Source organism: Notothenia coriiceps, unplaced genomic scaffold (genome assembly GCF_000735185.1).
Source record: "Notothenia coriiceps isolate Sejong01 unplaced genomic scaffold, NC01 NC01_scaffold00008009, whole genome shotgun sequence".
NCBI lineage: Eukaryota > Metazoa > Chordata > Actinopteri > Perciformes > Nototheniidae > Notothenia > Notothenia coriiceps.
In genome coordinates, this window is record NW_011340710.1 from 2,573 (window position 1) to 27,044 (window position 24,472).

The 24,472-nt window shown below is 38.7% G+C and overlaps 1 protein-coding gene and 1 long non-coding RNA gene across 2 annotated transcripts; both read left to right on the plus strand.

Moving 5' to 3' along the window:
• The first annotated feature begins 262 nt into the window (after positions 1–262).
• lysmd4 (LysM, putative peptidoglycan-binding, domain containing 4) lies at positions 263–6,010 on the plus strand. Its single transcript, XM_010769896.1, has 3 exons — positions 263–391; positions 2,573–2,841; positions 4,330–6,010. The coding sequence occupies exons 2-3, from the start codon at positions 2,581–2,583 to the stop codon at positions 4,864–4,866; spliced, it is 798 nt and encodes a 265-aa protein (XP_010768198.1). The 5' UTR covers positions 263–391; positions 2,573–2,580; the 3' UTR covers positions 4,867–6,010.
• A 1,818-nt stretch (positions 6,011–7,828) lies between these two features.
• On the plus strand, positions 7,829–22,444 carry LOC104944369 (uncharacterized). Its single transcript, XR_798215.1, has 3 exons — positions 7,829–7,918; positions 19,879–19,996; positions 22,360–22,444. It is a non-coding gene; the product is annotated as an uncharacterized lncRNA (long non-coding RNA).
• Positions 22,445–24,472: the final 2,028 nt, after the last annotated feature.

A 24,472-nucleotide genomic window follows, 5' to 3' on the forward strand; every position in this document is an offset into this window, starting at 1 on the left:
CAGGTATCATACATGTCTTAATTTGATTTGTTTGAATATAGTACTGTCCACAGTGTAGCCCACTAGAATTAAATAATCAATTAATACAAATATATATGAAAATAATCAGCATCATAAATTAATATCCTTAAACTTTGTGTAGGGATTTCTTTAAAGATGAAATTGTTGTTGTTGTTGTCACATTCCAGAGCAGTGGGTGGCGGTAGAGCTTTTCTTGCAGCACCTTCTTTGAAAGAGTAGAAGAAGAAGCAGGCTAACAGCAGCTAGCGCGAGCGCCATCAGTTGGTGCTGTAATGTTCGTCTGTCCAGCCGGGGTGGACTCCTCTGCCAAGGCGCTGTCCTGCACTACTGTTACTTTTTTGTCCTGCACTACTGTTGCCATTTGGATAAGGTAACTAGATGTGGGGAAGCTCAGTCTGAGATTAAAAAGTCTGTGACACTATATTTACTTTTTTCTTTAATAGTAACAGTATTTCTTCATGTGTTGTCATGAACATAAGCTAACGTTAGCTCACTGTAACTGGAGCTGAAGTTAGGCAGTTCGCTTACTGTGCCATGGTGCCGAAATTCAGCTGAACACATGCTGGACTCCACATATTGGAGTCAGAAGTAACGGTAACACGGTTTAAAGTGATTTTTAGATTAAATTACGTCCTTCAGTTTGGCATTAGAGTGTTATAAGTCGGTTGAGAAATGATCGCCTAACTTTGTTAACTTAAAGTGTATCTCGAGCCGGTTTCTCAAACGTACCTACCCTACCTTTAATGTGTACAACAACGTTAATCAAAGTGCACCGTCCATTAAAATGTCAAGCATAATGAATATGTGTTAGGGTGCTGTCACGCTTTAGTTTAAAGGAACTATCGTGCGTTTGCCTTTTTTATGTGGTCGTGTAGGCAGGTGTGAAAGCTATAATTCAACCAGGGCGCCGAGAGGAAGGAGCTTTCGGCCCGCAAGTGAACTCTGGTGCGCCTTTTTATGGTGAAAAGCAGCCAGAGTCAATGTAGATATGTGGCATTAGTATGAATCCAACTGTTGTTAAACTCATACTGCCACATAATGGTGTCATCTAGCTATGTGTAACGCTATCCAATCAGAAGTGTAGATTTGATAGCTCCATGTGTTCCCCTGAAAAGTGAGCAAAACAAAGCAGGCACACAAATTTGACAGCAACCATCATCTCTATTATGAGATAGAAAATGGATATAAAATAATTTAGAATAAGGTGGCACTTTTAAACTCAAACACAACTTTAAAATGAATCGATTATTTAAATACAAGATATCTATATCAGGAGACAGGATGACTCAATTGGACCTGCCACTGACTGACTGATACAATGCAGATACATATCTGCTCAGGTGAGGTTTAGATTCTAGGAAAGCTTAAAGGTGCAATGGGTCACAAAATAGTGTATAGGGTTTCTTAAACGGATGGTAAGTATGTGTAAGACCCATGGAGCTAGATAAGCGGGGATAACTGCTGTACGACTAACAGGCCATGGCATTCAGAGGACACTGCTGAAACAAGCCACTGTAGTTTAATCTAGAACAGAAGTCAGATGTAGATACAAGGCCAGGCCACGTCGCAAAGCATCTGCTCTCAATTCGTGTGAGTCAATGATTCAGAGGCAGATTAAAGGTACTGTAGGTTAGGTCAGAGTTTGATAATGGTGTCTCTTGTCATGGTGTTCAGTAGAGTCATGACTGCACAGCCTGTAGGGCCTACAATGCAGTGCTGGGCTTCCATAGGAGTCTCCCCGGCAACATTTGACAACATTTATTTAACTGTATATAAATAAATGTAGTTTTGTATTGAACACATTATAAGTTGCTTGACTCTTTTAGAATTCATTAACTACACATCCAATATATGAGGCTATGATAGTTTGCCAATGTCTAAGATTATTCTTATTAGTTTTTATACTGTACTAAAACTATGTTTTAATACTCCTTTATTCATCTTGATTGGTGATATGCTTAATTCTACTTAAGTTTCTTCAAAAAGACACAATAAATAAAGAAATGAAGGCTTTCTTTTAGAAAAACAACCCTGCTCAGCAAACAGAGCCAAAGCTATCTATCTAGTATGAATGAATTAAAGGTGGGGTAGGTAATTTTGGAGAAACCAGCTCGAGTGCGCTAGAATTTGAAAATACACAACCGGAAAAAATCTGCCACTTCCTTACAGAGCCCCTCCTCCAACACACACGAACGCGCACATGACCAATGAGGGCACGAGATAAGTTTGTGCACAGATGGAAGGCTGACAGGCAGGTAGGCCCTCCTCCAGTTATTTTACCCGGGCCGGCTCAGATGATTGGTCGTGCTTTTTACAGTAGTACGGCTTCCACAGAGGACATTTTTTTATGGATTTTTTGTCAAAGCACTTAAGATATTCATTGCTATCGGGATTTTAAGAACATTCCATGGAATATAACAAAAAGTGTTTCTCGAGCCGGTTTCTCAAACTTACCTACCCCACCTTTAACTGTCATTTCTATTTAGTTTGGATTTATAATTTAATATGTTTTTAATTGTACTCTTGCTTTAATGTTGGGCCATCTTTACAGGCTTCACTATGCGGCGGGGGGATCGCGCTTCCCGGGCTTTCCAGGCCCCGGTGGATGTCCATGCCAGTGTAGATGGGCAGATCTACATGTTCAACATGAGGCCCAATGAGTCTACTGCCTCCTCAGATGATGAGGAGCTCATCGTCATGGAGATGAGCCCGCGAGTTTCACTGCAGGAGCCGGACAGTCTGAGGAACATCCAGCTGCTGGAGCGGGAGGTGCTGGACGGGGACAACCTCAACAAGCTTGCACTGCAATATGGCTGTAAGGTAAAGATAATGAATAATCAATGATTTTTATTTAAAACAAATCTGGTCCTTATCTCAAAATAATGTTTCCTTTTAACTTTATTGCTATTTATCAATCTAGTTTGTTTTGGGTTGAGTTCAGAGATATCAACTGAATATATCTTTGCCTTCTTTTGAATATGATAACATTAGAAAGCACTCGGCTTTGGTGCTCAAAGACGCACAAAATGAATACTTTGAAAAACTCACCAGAAATGTCTCTGTCGACCCGGTTAATCTAGAGCAGTGGTCACCAACCTTTTTAAGCCCAAGATCACAGACCTCGGCCTAGGTGAAAGGCGAGATCTACCTATTGCAGAATTGAGTGAAAAAGACGGCCCAGACAATGCTTCCAATTTGAGGCCTTTTATATAGGCTAATTGCATCTGAATTACTGTTACAATGAAGGCTCCATAGGTTTTACTGCCATATAGTATTTCATACCTGTTTTTCATTTATTCTCTTATTGTTTGTATAACTATAATGATCATATGAAGGTGTGCCGCGGAAATAATCTTTTGAATAATTTGTGACAAAACCGTTCTAATCTAAACATTCAGAGTCCTTTAGCTCACCTGAGCCCCTCAGTCTGACAGGAGAGGACTCTCCTCCAGCTTGTTGTGGAAACAGCTCCTTATGTCCGTTAGTGCAGCTAGCTAACCAGATGCTAACATCACGGTCCCCTTTAGCACCGGTCCCTCTCTCTCCATCTCTCCCTCTCTCTCTCCCTCTCTCTATCACACTAAATGCGCTATTGCCACACACACACAGAGCCGAGCTTGAATGACACAAGCACACGTGTATTTCCATGCAACTCTCTGATTGGCCTGGTGTCTTGCCTCTGTTGCGTTCACTGAACACGTGAAATGACAGTCCTGCCTGAGGTTCACGTAAAGCACGGTTAATGTATTATATTATTGAGGTTTCTCAAATATACGTCAATCAAGTGGCACCTGCTAACGGGGTGGTGGATGATAGGTTTAGTTCTAAAAACGTATTTTTCAAACATTATTATTTTAATTTTATTTTTCTTTCTTTTGTTACTTTTTTTTTTAACGGTCCGATCTACCCGCACCACACTCGCGATCGACCACTGATCTAGATAATCCACAGATCGTGTTGTGAGCAGCTTCATGTAGGAATATGTATTCCCTCTTTGGTTGAGCTGTAAAGTAAGATGGTTCAGAAGACGTACGTTCCATATGGCGTGGTTATACAGTTGGTCAGTGCACTTTGGTGTAAAAGAAACTAGCTCTTATACGCCAGGTCATGATTTGTGGGAAGAAGACATATCTAAGTTTTTCGAAACCTTTTTTTTTGGTACCATTTAGTCGCATTATATTTGAGAGAAGGCATACTACGACCATATCTCAATGATATAACACTCGGCAACTACCACCAAAACAATCTAGATTGGTGAATACAAGTAAGATTCCTGATTCCTTAAAAATAATGTGTTTCTGTCAACAGGTGACGGATATAAAGCGAGTGAACAACCTCATGCAGGAACAAGATTTATTTGCACTGAAAACCATCAAAATACCTGTTCAGAAACACAGCTTTTTAACCGAGTTGCACACAAGTCACCCTCAAGAAGAAATGCCACACTCATCCCCCACACCAGTGAAGCCTCAGGACCGATCCAGAGCCCAGCCACACCTGCAGGAGGTCACAGACTTCCTGATGGAGGTGGACCAGGATATCGAGAAACTGATTCAGAACACAAATGATCAAGATGAAACTTTTTTAGATAACTCAAAACAACAACGGTTTGGTTTCAAAGGACAGCCTCTGAAGAGTCACGGCGCAGACTGGGGCATCCAGTGGTGGAACGCTTTGGTGGCCATGCTCCTGATCGGCATCGTCCTGCCATTATTTTATGTCATTTATTTCAAAACAAAAGATAGTGGAGTAGCTTCACCAACAGATGGTGGAGGTGCTTTATCTTCCATCCCCTATTCAAACACCTCAGGGACAGGAGCCGAACACTTCCAAGAACCAGGATAAAGCACACCGGAATCATTTTAAGACTGATGATATTTAAGGTGTCAATCAAGATAAAGCCAACTCAACATTTTCACGCAACACCCCCGTGTGTCAGTGACATTGTCTTTCTGTTTTGTACTATATCTGTGATGCTTGAGGCAGATACTCCAATGACTGTGTTGAAGAGAAATGGAGGAAAAAGTTCAAATTCTTTGTGATATTTTAGAAAACTAACGGTTCTTTCTTTAAAGAGTTGATGTAGTAACATTTCTTACAATATTACTCTCGGTTATGTTACCTCAGGTGATTTACAACATTTCAGGCTGATAAGTAACTGTTGTGTCTTGAACCTCCTCACATGAACAAAGCTGAATAGTGATACTAAATGTATTGTGTGTGTATTCTGAGGGAACACATCAGCTGTAAGTATTTCTGTGTGGGCTTCACTACAACTCGCCTTCCTATCATTGCGGTTTGCCAGTATCAACATATCAAGGGTCATCATATCATTGTCATGTATCAAGCATAATCATGACATCTGTTCCAATACAGTAATATATATATATATTTGCAATACTTTATAATATGAAAAATGGGATAAAAGTGTATGAGGTTAAACTATATTTGACATGGGTTTGAGCATTTATGGTGTGCCTTCCTTGATTGAATGAACTTATTTGTGGCTGTGTTATTGTCCACTCATTGCCATGAACGTCGTCGTGCCTCTCTGGGTCTGAATTCAGTGCCAAAAGTGTAACATGTGTTTACAGTAAGATTTTGGTACAATATACTTTATATTTTACATTACAAGGTGTTGCATTTAGAAAAATTGCATTTATGTTTCCTGAATGAAGTGTGACATAAAAAAGTGCCTTAAACCTTCATAGTTAGGTTTGTATGGTAAGTCCACCATGAGCAGGTGGTGAATTGGTGTGCCATGTCCAAAGCACTTTTTAAAGTCTAGTATTGAAGCTGGATTTGGTTAAAAAAAAAAGTACATTTGTAAACTAAGATCATTTTTATTCAGCATGTACCTACCTGAATACAAACCTAATGGTGTGAATTTAATCTCTCACAAGTTGATGTGTCTTGTTTATTGTCTGATGTTTTTCCTTCTCTATTCTTCCTTATTTTATAACACGTGTTTATTGAGATTATTCACAGACACGCAATATACTAGGATAGACTATTCACTTCTGACACCCAATGTAATTAAACACTTAAATAAAACAAATACAGTAAGCCTTAAGTGTAGTAGAATAGTGTGTATTTTAGTATATCTTTAATACAGATTTAGTTTTGAGAAGTTGCAGTACTCACAGTTACCAAAAGATGGCAGCATGCACATACAATCCTACTACTTGCAGTTGCTAAATGAAACTGCATTTACTATGGTTGTGTGATGTCAGTGGTAGATTATCATCATTCAAAATGACTATTTTAAGTTCTGTTAACACTCGCATGATATGGATCTTGTGAACAAAATATCCTTAGCCAATAGTAGCACTGAATATCCATATATATATATATATAAAATGTCTTTGTACATACAGTAAAATCCAAAGAATACAAATGCAGTATGTGAGGAATAACTTAAATGTTACAGATATTTAGAAACAATGCTCAATAGTTGCAAACCCATTGATAACACTAACATAGCATTTGAAATTGTCTGGCCCCCGCGGATGCTCGCTATAATGGGGTCTGAACCCTGGATATTGTGTTTATAAGATAATACACCCAAACACTGCAAACTGTTTGTACTCTACATGTAAAGCCAAATCATTCTGAGACACATCCAAAAAACTTGTGTTGACATTGAGGGGATACTACCTATATTAGTATTTATCAGATCATGTTCTCAAATGTGTCTACCAACAAAAACAAAAGCTCCTTTTCACATTAAGCATTTGAGTCAGGTACACTGAGGCCTACTTAGAAACCAAACTGTGATTTAGTGCTTTGACAGAAAAAGTTCTTCAACCTGTGGGACTCAAAATGTTCTTTGTGATGGCAAAAGCTGATATTCTTCAAATAAAATATGAGATAGCTCTGATCTGTAATATGACCAGCCAGAGACAATATTTAGAAAACTTGACTCAAGCGTTTGAGTTTTTCTGCGAGTCGGGAACAAAAGTTGAGTGAGCTCTATTGCTGCGGAGGCTCTATGCCTTTTATTATTCTACGACCTGAGACCCTCCTCTCATAACTGCAGCTCACGAACCCTGCTCTGATCTAGCTCCAGGCCACACTGCGCTGGCGTCCTGCCAGCTCCCAGGCTGAGTCTTATCCTACTGTTGACATATGCCCCCCTTTTTCTCTTTTACCTCCAACCTGGACACTTCTACTCCCTGCCTTTCTTTATTTGATGGAATCCACATCAAGTCTGCTCCTGTAGAGGACATATTTACTAAATATAATGGAGCTCTTACCTTCAACAATCCTAATATGGTGTGTCTGATTCTTACCATGTCAATGGGAGGAAGCGTTTGGCTGACACATTAGTCAGAACATTTCATTCAGATGCAGAACACTTTATGGTCCATTACAATTACATACAAGTAACATTTGAATCACCTGAGGGGGACTTTTATTTGTATATTTAAGTTGAAAATGAGTTACTCTACCTGAAGTATACAGTTTGCACACTGTAAGGGGGTGTTCTGGTGTCACTGAAAAGCTGGTTTTGAATCCAACACATTTCTTGGGGCAGAGCGTGCTTTTTTGGAGGTGGTGGCTGAAGCGGAGGGGGCTTTCCCCCTGAACAAAGCACAACTCTCCATACGGTCTGGGTGGAGGGTAAATACAGTGAAAAGATTCACGAGCAACCCGAAGCGCTGCAGCTTTAAGAAGTTTGCACACTTGAGCAGCTGGCAGCGGGCCACTTGGCCAACATAAACAGCCCTAATCCTTTTTCCAAGGAGCTTTCAACACTCATCTCTCTGGCGCAACGGCCACTGACTCACTCTCTCTCTCCCTGACATTCCTGCCTGTTGTCATTCTGCACTACCGTCACCAGGAGGCGCTGTGGCCCTTACAATGTGAACGCTGTTGATCATTATTCACTGCTAAGGTATGTGCCTTCCTTTGATTTTCCCCTGAAGCGAAACAGGTCTCAGTTTTCAATCTTAGTGGGAATGGAGGCTTAGTTTCACAATGTCATGTTGACCTGAAGCCCACAGAAGTATAGGTTGCTCCTACAATTGGTGTTGACAAAAAGTAAACTGTGAACTTTCATATGGTTTCTATTCTTCACCACCAGGCACTTTTATATAAATCAGCTTTTGGTGAAAGGTTGGCAGAATTTTTTTTTTTTGTTAAGCTTGTTGGAATCAGCTTTTTGCTGAAAGGTTACCAGAAGTTCTTTTGCACTCATGCCAAAATAAATCGTATTTAAGAATTACAACTTTAGAATTCAGACCAACTAAAATACCACAGTATATTCTCTATATTTCTGAAATAAAAACACGTGTTTTAGAGTTATAAACATAAATACAGTGTGATTTCTGTGTGAGTGAGACTGAGGTCTGTTTGAATGGGGGCAGGGAGATCCAGGGTTTTGATTTCCTCAGCTCCCGGGGGGATTTGGCAGACACAGGGTAATTTGTAGTGAAATTTCCAGCACAGTTTGTTTTGCAGGTGGCTGAGAACGAAGGCAGGGCGTGGTGGGGAATGAGAGAAGCAATTTGCTGTCTGTGGGCTGTGAATGTGTGTATTGTTGCACAGCAGTAGGTTTAGTGTTATGCTGGTATGTGCTATGGTCCAATGGAAGGGAGGCAGCAGTACATTCTCATGGATAAACAAAAGGATTGTTGAAATATTAAATACATTTTTATTGGTGAATTCCTTTCCAGTAAATACACAATTTAACTATCTTTGTCTGGACAAGTCAGTTCTGCAAAGAGAAGATACTCTCTATACTCTACTGCTCTATGAAAAGAGTATTTCAGTTTGAAACACGAGTCACAAAACAGGGGGAAAAACAGATTCAATATGTGAAAAATATCACATGACAAAGCAACATGAGTGTATTCGAAGCTTCTCGCCAGAAGACATTTCAGTCTCACATGCTTCGGAGTGGATTCAATTAAAAACTCTTCTCTTTGAATCCCCGGCCAGAATTTCAATGTAGTAATCCATGCCAGATGTTACAGCACCACTTGAGGAACACACAAGGTGTTAAGGAAAGAGCTAAGACTGTTATATTTGTTTTTATCAGCAAATCTTCAGTCCAATGAGAAACATGAATTTGTGCTATGAAAGCTAATCCTGCAGAGAAAGCTCAGAATATGCTATCAAGGAATATTTTGACCGGCATAATTGGATTTCTTTTCACATGTAGGGATTCTGGATTTGAATGAGAATGCATAATATATTGCAAGCATGCTGTATGTCATCCCTTAAATCTGACTGTGTGAGTGAGGATCATCTGGAGACACAGATGGCTGGAGAATGTGATGTTCTGTCACTCATGTTCCTGCAGGGGCGGCTGTTTTTCTTTCGCCCCCGCTGTTGAGGAACCAATTGTGCAGCACCTGTTTTACATTCCAGCCGAGGTTTGAGGGCTCTTCACCCCGAGGGATACTTCTATAGTCAAACTAACGCCGACACAGATATGTATGGAAAAAATGTTTCTTTAGTCCATCAAATTGTTGTCTCTTGAATCTTTGCGACACTTCCAAAACATCAGTGTACAGTATGTGCTGTAGAAAACATATAAGTTAATCATTTTAATATAATTTTTTTCCCGATGTCCAAAACTGTAAGAGAATCATGTTCTCTGTAAGAGAATCATGTTCTCTGCTGTGCTCACATTCTCTTTTCATCTGCAATGCATTGAACGTGCTGATTATACTGTTGTACTGAGAAAAAAACACAACAGTGTATACATTTAACACACATACTCCCTTATCAGCGCTATTATTGTACTTACAAGTTTACTGCAACAATAATAAATATATAGAGTACTATTGTATGTTGCAATATAAACTTATACCGAAGCAAATGTGTAAACCTACTTGGTAATAAAACTGATTCTGATATTACTTATAATACATATTAAATAAATAAGCATACATTGAAGACAAAATACTGTGTACATTCTATTTGTCTCTTTCAAAGACATTAACTGATACATTGTGAATACAGTTGTAGCTTTTACACTTTTTACCAGGAAAATACATGAAGCAACTGAAAAAGCTTGTATTTTTGCAGAAAAGGATCAAAAATTCATAAAGTAAGGTTTCTGTGCATGTGTGTCACTAATTTAGATTACAGTTTAAAACTGTATCTTCAGAAGTGGTGGTACTGAGATCATATACTGTCTCATATACCGTCTCATATAAACTCCATTGTGTCCTTGTTGGCTGCAAAGGACAATGTAAATTGTTGGCAGGGTGAGAGAATCCACTGAGACAGGCATGGATGAGGAGAGGATAATGGGTTGGACATGCTTCTCTAAATCACTGGATGCAACTCAACTGAGCACCTGCTTGGCTCAAGACACACAACTAGACGCTAACAGGAGGCTCAATATGGATCTCAGCCCTCTGACACTATATTACACCTGCCATACTGAGGAGGTTATCCCTTACCTGCAATCGCTATACTTGCAGAAACATTTTCAATAGAGGGAAAACACAGACTTTGAAATGGGAAGGAACCGTTAAATCAAAACGAGTTTATAAAATATAGATAGAGATTATGATTAACAATGCACCAAGGACTCCTTAAATAAATCATAAGGTTGTTACAAGAGGTAATCAGGTGTACATTGGTTGAAAAGAAACTGAGTGAATTAAGATGTTCTATTTCTCCATGGAGGGAATTAATGATTTTTTCCTATTATTTTCTCCCACTAGCTTGATCATGCCAAATTAAACACTTTAAACTCATTGGTTTTTGAATAACTGGCCAAATAGACCGTTTTTCCTTTCTACATTTTGGCTTTGAGAAATTTACAAGGCCTTGACACGAAGTCCGGCCTCTGGATCTGTGCTGCAGGAGTGTGTGTGAAACAGCTGTGTCAGACCAGGTGCAGTCTGTTCAGTGCTCCAGTCTCAGACACAATTTATACCATAATTCCTGGCGGATAATTTGCAGCTTCCCATGCACTGCCAGATGAACTCTATTAAAACTGGCTTTTTTTTGTACTAGAACTGGAATGCCCCCTCAAACAGAAAAAAATAAATGTTCCTGTTATTAAAATACATTTACGTGCTGTGGTTTTATTCGACACAAAGGGGTTTTGATTCAATTAAAGGGAGGATAATGCAAGTATGTAGTGACTGTTAATGAAAAGAAAATCCTCCTGTCATCTCACACCATGTGTATTATTAACAACAACTGGAACAATGTTGTGGACATGTATATTGTGAGAACACAGCATAACAGTAATTACTGCAGGAGACAAATATCACCCCAGCAGTAAGCCCTTTGTTTGGGACATGACATGGGTAATGAGAACCACTTGCTGCTGGACTCCATAAATTATATCAGGGGTTTAGAGGTTGCAAGGCTCAATACTCTGCTCATCCCTCTGAAGTACTTGAAAAACATCCATTGCACGTCACGCTGAGAGATGCTGAATTTCCTGCCATTCCCAGATGTTCCCGTGCAGATGTTCTCAGAGGAGGCTTTCAAAGGAAAAGCTATAGGCTTCCAAATGCTGTGCTAATGTTTGCTTTTGCTCACACGTCCAGGCAAAAGTTGGAGTCCTGTAGGAAAAACACCAAGGATTGAAGACTGAAATAACGTTTGAAATAGGATGGCAAAGCTAGTTTAATTTAAATTCAATTTTCCATTTTGTATAAATAAAAAGATACAAAAAATGTGTGATTTTAAATAAGGGTAGAATATGATAAGTATATTCCAAAGAGAGAGATAATAAAAACATTTATGAAAAGTCGTGTATCCAAAATGAATGATGCCAATTCGTTTTACTGGATGTCTGTCTCCAATGTTGTCCTTAACAAGAATACCTCTTATCGTGTCCGACAGCTGCATTTTACACCTTACTGACACAACAAAGTGGCGGATAGGGACTGTCAAGTGGAGCATGGGGAGGTCAAACAAAGTTGATCCAAACATGATAGAGGACTTGGTCAACAAAGAGAAGGGACACAGCGAACAAGCATCCATCTCTCGTCACTGTGCTGACAAAGCTGCCATACATGGGGGAGTACATGTCAGCCGATTCCCTTTGGCGAGTGGCTCCTGATCCAAGGTCAGATAAAGACACAGCGACAGACCCAAGACTGAATTTGAACCTTGAAGGTTATTTGGCTTTGAAAAGACAGACAAAAACTGGACTGATGTGAGACCTTTGCATTCAAAATGAAGCTTACAAATAACTGACATGCTGTATTAATGCCAGAATATTTGAGATGTAAACAAATCCGTGTGTGTGTTTGTGTGTGTGTGTGTGTGTACATAGTAAGGTTGATTGGTCATTAATTGGGCTTGAAGGTTAGCAGATCTCTCAGCAGATCCTTGCAGCTGGTGTACAAAGTGAGGGCAATGGGTTCAGTGGTGTGTGTGTGTTCTCCTGCGTGTGAAAGAACAGCAAAATCAGGTATCTAGATTTCCGGCCAATTTGCTAATCTCTTTTTTTGTCCAAATCTAAATCAGCCTTTCTTGTTGTCAGTGCTCTGTTGGTATTAGTCAAAGCAAAGTGTCTCTGTTTTATACATCTTTATGTAAGTCATGGAGCTTAAAATACATCACACACAAACCTAAACATGTGGGCCATTCAAAAAAGATAAGCGATGTAACAGGAGAATCTAAGTGAGATACAGAAAGGTATTCATTGATGTGTGCTGCCTGTCAAATATATATGGCAAGTCATTATGGCATGATAATATAATTGTCCTTTTCTTACAATGGTTGGTACAAGGACACAAGATGGTCGATGCTTTCATCAGCTCTGATGAAGGGTATCATAGAGATACTTCTGCATCAGTAAACTCAGCTATAACCCGATTTAATCAACACTTATGAACTGTGCGTTTAGATGCGCACCACTTTAAAAGTGCCAAGATATTAATCAGGATTAGTGGAATATGCCCCTTGAGAAATGTAAGCACACTCGTCTCCCTGTGCCCCGCCGCTCTGTAATCAACATACAAGCAGAGATCACAGACTGCTGAGCTTCAGATTTGTGCTGTGGTCTGTCCTAATACTGCTAAATATTCAAGCAGATTCCAGCAGGCACAGGCTTCTTTTTAAGTGCAAAGGAAAGATTAACAAACTTGAAAACATATTTTTCAGGGGAGTAGAGTTTTCTTTAACCCAAATGGCTGAAACTGAAAGTCTAAATTGTCCCTGCAGGACATTTCTTTTTAAAGCCTGCTCATGCACATTTCTCAACTAAAAAAGCACTCAGAAACAACCAAAGATACTTACATACACAAATACACAAGCTTATAGATCTATACAGCTACGACCACAGAGATCAAAATAGACCTTTCATTTAGAGCTGTTGTGAAAAAAAATATATATCTGATATGGGATATGAGAAATACATTGAGTGTAATGAAAACAGACTAAAACGGAAATAAATATTGGCTGGTTTAACTCTGAACATAGACGGCAGTTACACTACACTCTGGCACTGAAGTCTATTTATAGTCATAATTTGATGGCTTCAGATTGAGTCCCAGCTCTTTGGTTTGATAGTAATGTGATAGATCTCTTTGTGAGTGCACGATAAAGTCACACTTAATAATTTTCTCATCGCTCTGGAATTGATATGATTCTCCTCGTGTTGATATGTTATTCTGACCTGATTCCTGCTCCCATGGATACAGCTGCAGCGGAGGCAGAGGGGGGAATGGAAAACATGATTCCTTTATACGCTTGGAGGTACAGTGTTCAATGTGTGCGTGTGTGTGTGTGTATGTGTATATGTATGTGTATGTGTGTGTGTGTGTGTGTGTGTGTGTGTGTGTGTGTGTGATGACAATAAAGCCTTTGCATACTCTGCAACCTGATACAAAAGGTCAGATTTGGTTCTACACTTGAATATATGGTGTGTGCCACTCAAATTAGAGGGTAGGTGCGCTGTTGGCTGTTAGCTCAATGTACTCTAAGTACTACCCTGCAATACTTTTACTGCTGTGTCAGTTAGACAGTCTTTAAGTCCGTCAGTAAGTGAAACCGACTAGTAAGTAGCAATACAGAGAGTTTGAGGTTGCTCTGGTATAAACAGTAAACAAATACAAGGTGAATAGCTGTAACTTTGCCAAGAATACGACAGGCTGGCTGTTCCATCTCAAACCAGCATCTCATTAATCAGACGGTCTTGTTGCAAGTGACATTTTTGTATCAGTATAAATTCATTTTTGCAGTGAACCATAGCTTAACTTCTTCCTGCTTGGTTTGTTTTGTGCTTGGAAATCCTCACTGGTAAGACTAGAAACCTGAGACAGATTGACACAGATCCAGTTCTCGGACTCTATAAGGAAGTTCAACCAGAACATTTTATTTTAAAAGGCATTTCATTTTCTCATCAAAGTGAGGTGCTCAAGTGTTTTAAGGGTAATGTATACATCACATTGTATGGGTCTTAGTAGCTAAATTGGACTATTTTTTATTGAATCCTATTTTATTCTTTTAGTTTTGTTTTATTCAGTCTTGCATCAATTTACTTTTATTGGTATTAAGTGCTTTAATGATGAAGTTACGGGTCACTGGGTGTGTTTTACTACGGATGGGGGTTTCCAAATTATTCTCTTTATTTTCTTTGGATTTGTGAATTTGTGTTAGATTTTTTTTTGTTGAAATATGCTTTATAAATAAAGTTTGATGTGAATGGATTTGACAATGCTACTACGTTAATTACGCTTGGAGAATAAACAGAGCTTGTTTGAGTGTTTGACAGAGGAGGTGCTGAGCGGCCTCTTCATTGTCTCCCGTTGGTTGTCGTTGACTACAGAGAGGTTTCCGACGTGTCTCAGTCTCATCAGGTCGGAGCATTGAAGCCCCTCTCAGTCAGCTCTGAGTTAGTGACGACAGCCGCCCAGAGATAAGAGCAGGGCGAGAGAAAGACCTCTGCATATCAGTGTGTGTGTATGTATATGTATATGTATATGTATATGTGTATGTGTATGTGTATGTGTGTGTGTGTGTGTGTGTGTGTGTGTGTGTGTGTGTGTGTGTGTGTGTGTGTGTGTGTGTGTGCGTGTGTGTGTGTGTGTGGCCATTGTGCATGCACATGTCTCTATCTGTGTGTGAAGGTGATGAGTGAGATTCAGTCCCAAAGGGGGATCACGTCACCACGGAGATAACAACCATCGCCTAGCAACCTCAGCCCTCAGGCCCACTGACGGAAGTGCAGAGTGAAAAGTGATCCTCTTTAAAAACAAGTGATAATAATGGATATTTTCAAGCAGACCTGAAATAAACATTTCTCTTTCTTTGATGTCCTTAAAGGACACATCTAATGATGTATGAGTTGAAAGAAAAAGACAAATTAATACAAGTATTTTCTTTGGAGCCACAGACTGATGTAACCTAATCCTCCATACCATATATCTCATTTGTGGTTCAAAACATGTTAACAACATATCAATGAGCCACATTGTTGCCAGGTAAACTGTCCTGCTGCGATAAATGACTTACTTGCACACCAAATATGTAGCTGAAAATCTTCCCGAGCAAATTAACTTTGGTTAAGAAATACTACTATAATATAAAATAAGAATATCTTTGGGATTAACAAAATAAACAAATTAGCTTTGTGCTCAATGCTATACTGTATATAGGCAGGGAACTTGTGCATTCTTGGTTTTAGCCTTTTTCATTTGTCGATAATCACCAAAGAATATAGAATATTGTCAGCCTTATTCTTTAATAAACACTTAGCTCGGATCCCAGTGTGAAACAATCCTAATAGTAAATGTATATCATTGATGATCAATGTATGTAATTGTACTTAAAATCCATACCACATTAATCCCAGAGCTGTAAATTATGAAGAAATAAAAGCAGGTTGAAGCATTTAACGTGTATTTTGTGTGGTCGCTCTAAATGACGGCCCTAATGTGAGATGTCCTTTATAAAGGGAGCCTGTTACTGGCTTTCACTCTGCTCCCAGCCAACAGCGTCCAGACTGAGCTCATTTCAGTCGTGTTACTAGACAAATTATTGTCTTCCTGCTAGACACCCCTGACAAGGCACGTCAATACTGCAGGTGCAGTTGGGCCTGAAATTGCTTTGTTTAAACTTGTCAGGTTGGAATGGAGATTTTAAAAGAAGGATCTATCCTCATTTGCACGGCTAAGGCGCTGTGCAAACCTACAGAGATTATCCCCTCAAACTGCAGTGTGTTTTAGAAGAAGAATCTCTTTTAGGATCTGAAACGTGATGATTTGATATCTTGGCTTTTTAGATCTGTCAATAAATGAAACGCTCATTTCCTTTGATATTGTTTCTGGGCTTTCACATTTTTGTGTGGGCTTTTCTCCCCTATGTTACATGTCAAAAAGGGAATGTGATTCCAGTGCAAATTGAAACTAGAGTAAACCAAATTTGTCTTTAAGAATTTTCAAAATAATGAACTCCATGCTTCTTATTTTATATACAGCAGGTGCTCATAATGTAGAAAAAGGTTACTTATCTATACAATGCATATGTTTTTGCCATGACAATTTTCCTGCGTTGGATAACACACAGTCTGACATTTCACCAGCGTACAGTGCACACACAGCGCTGACAATTCAATTGACATATCAACCTTCTTTTTCTACTGACATTTAAACTCATTTCAATGTTTACACTTTGACTGACACTTAAAATCCTTTAAGGTCTCAAGTCATCTTTTAAAAGCATAAAGAAATGGCTCTCAGCTCCTCTAACTGTCTCTGTTAATAAACGATTAACTTCTACTTGGCTGCAGTGCTTTAAATTCAGCTTACACTTTAACTGATATTGCTATTCGACATTTTATATACTTGAACTGACAGTAATTTATGTAGGACTTATATTTGTATCAACATTTTTTTAAATCTCCCTTCAGCCATTTTTATTGAAATGATAGTTTATCCAGTGCTTAAAGATAGGGACAGTTTAACAGTGAGTTTGGCACTTTGGGCTTTAGTTTTGTACTTTAACTACTTCAGCTTTATGTTTCAGCTTTGAATATTCAGCAGCACCAACTTGTCAGTCTTATCCTAAGGTTGCCTACAATTTCGCTATGCATATTTTTACACTCATACCTACATTTAACAATGTAAAAATGTATATTTGTGTTTGCTCATTTTCACAGGTGTCAAAATTGGTATCAGTCAAAAGAATGTAAGGCATGGCCGCTGTGGTAAAACACTCCTAATTCATAGATTATTCCGGCTTGAATAGTCTTTCCCCCCAATTTGTTCGGAGGACAAAGGGCAATGATGCACATTCCTGAGAGCAGCAGCGGAGAAGCATTCCATCCACTGTTTGTAATTGTTCGCAGCTGTATGCAGAGTCTGCTTCCTATTTGTCACATTCACGGGTCAAGCGTTACCATATTCTTCAAAATCTCTCGAAAAATAGAAGTAAAGCTCCAGAAGGAAGAGTGTTTATTTGAACTTACTGCAGTAGGTGAAGCAGTGCAGCTGCTAGCCTCCCTACACCTCTGCTATCTTTCATCCTCTGCGCTTTGTTATTGCGAGGATGTACTCGCCATTTATCTATCTGAGCTGAGGGCGGTAAATGCGTTTGGTCAAGATTTTCCCGCTATGTTGCAGCGCGAGAGGTGTCCATTGTGTGAAAGATGTCTCTTCTTCGAGTTTTAGCATAACAGTATTGGAGCATCTTGGGTTGGAATAACATTTCTGAATGCTGATTTGAAGCTTTGCAATAGCCTACAGGCAATACACACACCACACAGTGTCCTTACCAAGCCACAGTGGGGTAATCTTACTTTTTTATCAAATAATTGAGGGATGGCAGCAGTATGACGGTATGTTCGAATCAATCTTTGTTACAGAAGATTTGGAAAAATCTAAAATAGTAGGAGGAAAACGATCACATCACAAACTGTCCTTTCCAATAACAGCGCTCTCCCTGTATGAGCTTCTCCAGAGCCACAATATTGAAAATAGGTGTGTGTGTGTGTGTGTGTGTGTGTGTGTGTGTGTGTGTGTGTGTGTGTGTGTGTGTGTGTGTGTGTGTGTGTGTGTGTGTGTGTGTGTGTGTGTAAGAGGAGTGTATGTGTGTTTGTACAGGTGCCAAAAAAATTCTGCTCTCAGCACAATACGTGCTTGTGCTGAGAGCAAATGCAAGTGGTTCTCCACTTCAGAACAGAGAGGCACCAGAGCAGCTTTATTGTTTAAAATCAGCGCCTGTAACAAAGCATGTATCAGGCAGACAGCAGGAACACTGCTTTTATAGTTAGGAGTTGTATCCCGATCGACTGAGACCGACCTTTCCTTCCAAAATGGACCAAAAACACCGACATGATTTGATTTGTTAAACTCTTGTGGTGCTAAATTGTGTTTTTTTTTAATGTCCATTGTTTCAAAGGGTGACAACATGCAATACAGATTCCTTCTGAGAAACTGACATCAGCTGGGTCATAAAACCTCAGTCATCATGTCCAAGTAAATCCCTTTGCCCAAACCACAAAATTACAGCTTCTAAGTCTGCGGGCAGGGGAATGTGAGTGAAGGTTTTTCTTGTGGACCTTGGGTATGTTTTCAGGAACCACAGACCTAAAGGATATCTGCTGCAGGTAGAGGGCGCTGTAGCTCCTAAAGTCTCCGTTTGGAAATGTTCTTGGTAGTTCTGCAAATAAATACTGTTATTTGTCACCAGCTTGAATATGAGAAACCGCAGTAATATCTGGGCTCAGCAATTCAAACGTTTGGATTCATTTTTTGCTGCACTACCTCCTCTTTCATGTGTTTTATGTTCAGTTATAGGTCACAATGAGAACATGAGACAAAAGACCTATTGAAACAATGTGATGGTATGTGAGATGCTTTGGTATTTTCTTGTGTGATAAACATCGCCCTCTCTGTTGAAACTCATCTTTTCTGAATTAGACCCCCTGGATTAAACACAGATAGACATTTGGTACTGTTTCTGCTTAGTTTTTCTTTTTTTAAAAGCTGCACTTTTACCATTGTACTACTTTGAGCATGGTGTTTGCTTACATAAATAAGTGTGTGTGTATGGATGATGAGCTCTATGCTAATGCAGTGTTGTGCTCTGTAGTGTCGCCCCCTCTTAGGAGCTGAAACAGCTGCCTGGGCTGCTTTGCCTCCAGCTACTTCCAAATTGTCCTGCCATTAAACTATTATATGTTTACAACCACAGCACCACTAGGTGCTAGACGCCCTGATGATCTTCCTCTGTTGTAATGAATCATTATCCCCGTTTCTTATTGCCCAGCTTTTGACACGCTGTAATTAGCTGTGATACAATTAGACGCACTATCTTAACCGAGCTGTAAAGGTAGGCACCATCAAAATGGCCTGATATATATGATATGTTAGATTGATAATATTATTCATGCACATATCCATGCTGTAGTTTCACATTACATTGAATGGACACATCTACTTATTCTAAATCTGGCATAATATGCAGTGGTGGAAGGAATACTCACTTTACTGAAGTGAAAGTTCCAAGTAAAAGTCATGCATTCAAAGTCTTACTTAAGTGAAAATACATAAGCATTGACATCAAAATATACTTATACGTATTTACTGGCGCATTTCAGAATCATAAATATTACTTGATTATGAATTAATGTGTTTAACGCTAATTTGATTACTTTCTATATGGTTGCATACTTTATGTACTGCTGGAAATTCAGGTTAAAGTCTGAAATCTGAATCTATAAAGAAACTAAAAGGTGTCAAATAAATGCAGTAGAGTAATGTATTAAAGTAAGTACAGTCCACCAGTGATAATATGTTAGTATATTTGCATCTGAATTATGCCCCTTGATAACTAGAATGTGTGATTTTGCATAAATAAGATTGTTGCTCCTCTTTAACATAAGCCACAAATGTGCCAACAGTTTTTTTTCATTCCTGCTCTCAGTCTGCTGAGCTGAACTGTGGGAGAGGAGAGGAGCACGAACACATTGATCTTATTTGGACGGGCTTTTGTCTGGGACACATCCAAACCCAAACAGCCAGGGGAAGAACCACAACAGGCTGTAAGTAATTCTCTTGCAATCCAGACACACTCTGCATAGGTTACAGACAGAGCAAAGCCCCTTGTGATATTCAAAGCACTGTTATTTTTGTATTCAGAGTGTAATGATTTATTTAACACTCTCCCATGGTTTCCTCTTCTCTTCAGTCATGATACTGTTATTTAACGACATTTAACTCCATATATGCCTCTTCAGACTGAGTTAGTCGTGTGCCAAAGAGGTGATTCTTTAAAAAAAAAATCAGCCCAAACAATCCCATCTGGTTTATGTTATGACAATACTGCTCTAAGACGCAGCTTGCATACAACTGGACTAGTTAGGAGCTTTCAAGAATTGGACACGTTTACTGAATACATGTTTCTTATTAACTACGAATACAGAATAATACTGTACTTTAGTGTTTTCACATGCTCAAGATGTACCTATTTCACAATAACTGGAGTCTGTTTACAGAACAGTCTAGAAAAACAACACTGAGTAAGACAGACAACATGTACTGTATTGCTGCTGCTCTTCCCAGTGTAGCGCACAATTGTCCATTGCTTTTAATTTCTATGGTGATGTTGCGTATGTTTTCTTCTTTATACAATAAATGGATGTTATTCTGGTATTCTGTGTTTACTGTATACTGAAAACTATCAATTTCTGCAGTTTTTTGTAAAAACATCCCTGAATGCTGCTGAACCAAGCAAGAGGATTGATTGATTGATTGATTGATTGATTTCAAACAAGTAAAATAAATAATTACAAAACAAAACAAATGTTGCAGTGCATAGTCATGTAAGAGAAATAAAAACAAAAAAAGGACATTTGCAACAACAGCAACAACAGCATTAGCAACATAAACAGTGCCACATCTAGTGTTCGAAAAGGAGTGAGAAGAAGCATAATTTATTTAATCTCACCCCCTTGTCCCTAAATGATTTATTTATAATCTATAATCTGCAATAATTATACTTTTTTTGCATTATTATTGTTATTATTATAATTAATCTGCTTTACCTGTTGATTGAAATATATACACATATATGCACACATACATACTCACACATATACACATACACATAGGATGGACTGCTGATCGACTAATGGAGGAAAACAGTCAAATAAAAAGTACTGTAGGGTGAAAATGTGGCAAACTACTGGGTAGCTGTGTCTTTATCTGCCATCTGTTTACAATAAGGCAGAAGAAAATACAAATAAGAATCGCAGAGCCAAGTTTACGCTCAACTGGCTGCGCAGTAATAACATCAGATATGCAGTCCTGCAGCCTCATGGCTTATTGGCTGATTTGGTTTAGACTGGATGGCTCTGTTCAGCTGCATCCAATAAGCTCTTAACCAGATGCTTTAAACATGATTAAGGTAAAGTCATTAGTACTCCTGTGTTGTAGACATTTGTTTTCAGTGGAAAAGGTTTGCTCATAAGCAATAAAACACACACTTAATTACATTCACTCAATGATCTAGACTGGCTAATGAAAGCAAAATGTATTTGACACTATATTTTAGCATTTGCTTTTATCAAATAAATGTCACATTGCTCCTTCATTATGGTATAACCTTTTAAATAACAACTTCATCACTGGATTTACTAGGAAACCTCCATATTTTCATACTAACCCTGAATCCAGTACAGACCCATGGGTTATCCATTCACTCAATTGTGTTTATATTTGACTTATTCTTGACTCTTGTCTTATTTGGTTCTTAACAGATTTGCATTAGTTATACTTAATATCTTGACTGTTGATTGTAGGCTCAACTCATCTTTTCACATACAGAAAATAATCACATTAGTGAGTTTACCCAACTCCTAAAATAGCTTAGAAACTGTTGCCTCATTGTTTTTGTACATTTGAGCAAAGTAACATGTTTTTGAGTAGAGGCAAACTACAAAAGTAAGTTTCACCAACTCAAAAAATTCTGAAGTTTACCAAACTCTTAAAATTGTTTCAAAATTGTTACCAAATTTGTTTTGTATGTTCCCAAAGAAACAGTTTTTACAGTGCATGTATGTGTACTATAGCAGTTAGTGTGTTTTACTGTGATTTCAGTTTTTGTATTAGCAATATATTGGAACCCAGTGAACAGTGTTTTTGTATTGATATACTTCTTGATCCAAAAGATTTGAGTATGTTTTTGAATATGTTTTTCAAAGTAAATTCAGTGACTCATTCAACTCGATGAAAAATAAAACAATGGCACCATGTCACCAGGTACCTAAAATGTGATCCAACCTGAGGGCATCACTTGTTTTATTAAACATTCCTGGTAATAAACTCATACAGTTGAATCATTGTGTATGAGTCACTCAATGTTTGCAGAAATCCTCTCTTTATTATTGCCTTCTTCTTTTCCCAGGTGTCTTATTGAAAGAGGATCAACATGCTCGGGGCGAATCACATTTAGTGCTCTGCTGTAGGATGTGATTGCTGATAGATCAGGCTGTATTAGGTAACAAAAGACTTGAATTAACTGGCTGTCAAATCAATAGCACTCTCCTCTCCCTCTATCTGTCTGTCTGTCGCACTCATTCTGCTTCTTCTTCTTATATAATTCTAAATATATAAAATCGGTTTTAAACATCAAATGACTAGTGCACTCAAATATTTCGGGGGATGCAAGACATTAAACCAAATAGAAACCCAGAAAAAACACTTATACTTCAATCACTATTATTATTAGTAGTAGTAGTAGTAGTAGTAGTAGTTTTACCTTCAGTGTGTCTCAGAAATACTCGATTCAGTCAGAGTGAACATCTGTTGTGAAAGATATAGGGCTCTAAATAAATAAAAAAGTGCCAGGTTTTTTGGTAGTAGCCTTTTGAAAGGTGCAGAAGAATAAATGGAACAATGTCTACCTGTTACATCCCATTGTCTTAACAAGTAAGTAAACAAGGTAAATGAAACTTTCTTTATGCAGACCACAACTTTACCTTGAACATTTTCTTGCTAAATATGTGCTCGCTCCACACATTTGTGATTTTGCAGGGCCCACTGTTGTTATTTGGATTATTTATGCTTCGTAAAACAGATCGATGGCTGTTTGAGATAACAGATCACCTCCCTCGCTCTCTGGAGGATTGTTGTAAAGGCTTCAAATGAATACATAAACATGTTCCTTTTCCTTACACAATAGCCATCATTCCTATTGCAATGCATGAAATCCATGTAGCAACATACATGCGTCTCTTGTTTCCTCTATATCTGAATGACAGATGATGTGAGAGTGTAGGTGTGTGTTCAGTTAGTGCGCTGAGTGTGTATCTGTGTGCATGCCTGTCATTGAGTGTCAGTGTGCACTTTTTAATGTCGGAACAGACTAAGCCTGCTTATTTCTGTCAGAGTCGACAGCCTGTTGGGTGAGAATAATCTGGAGCTGTCAGTGTCTCTGCATAGCTCCAAAATGTGTACGACCTTGCTACAAAAGGAGACTCTTTAATAAGAAGGTCCCTCTCCTTTTTTTGGTGATGCAAAAAGTTGTCCTTAGTCATTTTCATTCATTTCTCAACTCACTCCCAGTGGGAAAATGTGGCATTAATGGCTCATTGAAAAATCTTATTAGGCAACATATTGTGGATAGAAGACTTCGTAATTGAATGTGTCACTTTGCTTATCCTCTAAGACTTACAAAAGTGCTCAAGGACGTTCTGAAAGGGATTTACAGCAGACATCATGAAACTGCATTTTACTTGTTTTAAGAAAAACTCTTTAAAGGAACCAGACTAAATCCAATCCAATCCATTTTATTTCTATAGCACATTTAAAAACAACAGAGTTGAACAAAGTTCTGTACATCAACAACTGTATAAAAACATAGCATAAATACATAAAAAACAGACAGGACATGAAACAAATGTAAAACACGAAACAATGAAACCAGATCAGAAGCCACAGACTGAAAGACTCTCCTACATGACGTAAAAGCAATACAAAACCCAAATGTAAAAGCACAAGTGTCATACCTGGCCTGTAAATGCCAGGGAAAAGAAGTGGGTTTTTAAACGAGATTTAAAAACAGGCAGAGTTGGAGCAAGTCTAACCTGGAGGGGCAATTCGTTCCATAACTTTGGAGCTGCAACAGCAAAAGCTCTGTCTCCTCGCTGCTTAAGCCTTGATTTAGGGACGACCAGAAGTAATCTGTCAGCCGACCTCAGTGACCGTGTGGGTGTGTATGGTTTTAAAAGATTTGCCAGGTACGGTGGGGCTAAACCGTTTAAATGTGCTGCTGGGTTAGTCAGCTATTGGCACTGACCAATATCCAACAATGTTCATAGTCACAATACATTATAATCTAACAACAGATATACTAATGCATTCAAATCAGATTATAAATTATTCCAAGGGGTCATTGGTGGCTTTAAGTAAAGTAATGAAGTTCCTGAGGTATACGCAGATATGGTAAGATTCGAATCCAGTCACAAGTCACTATAAATGTTGTTTTTCCTTGTTTGTTTGTACTCCCCCCGCCCCCC

Excerpts from the sequence above, each read along its gene's own strand:
- lysmd4 (XM_010769896.1), top strand. The coding sequence starts at position 2,581 with ATGCGGCGGGGGGATCGCGCTTCCCGGGCTTTCCAGGCCCCGGTGGAT. Across the intron at positions 2,842-4,329 it reads CACTGCAATATGGCTGTAAG|GTGACGGATATAAAGCGAGT; the intron begins GTAAAGATAATG and ends TTCTGTCAACAG.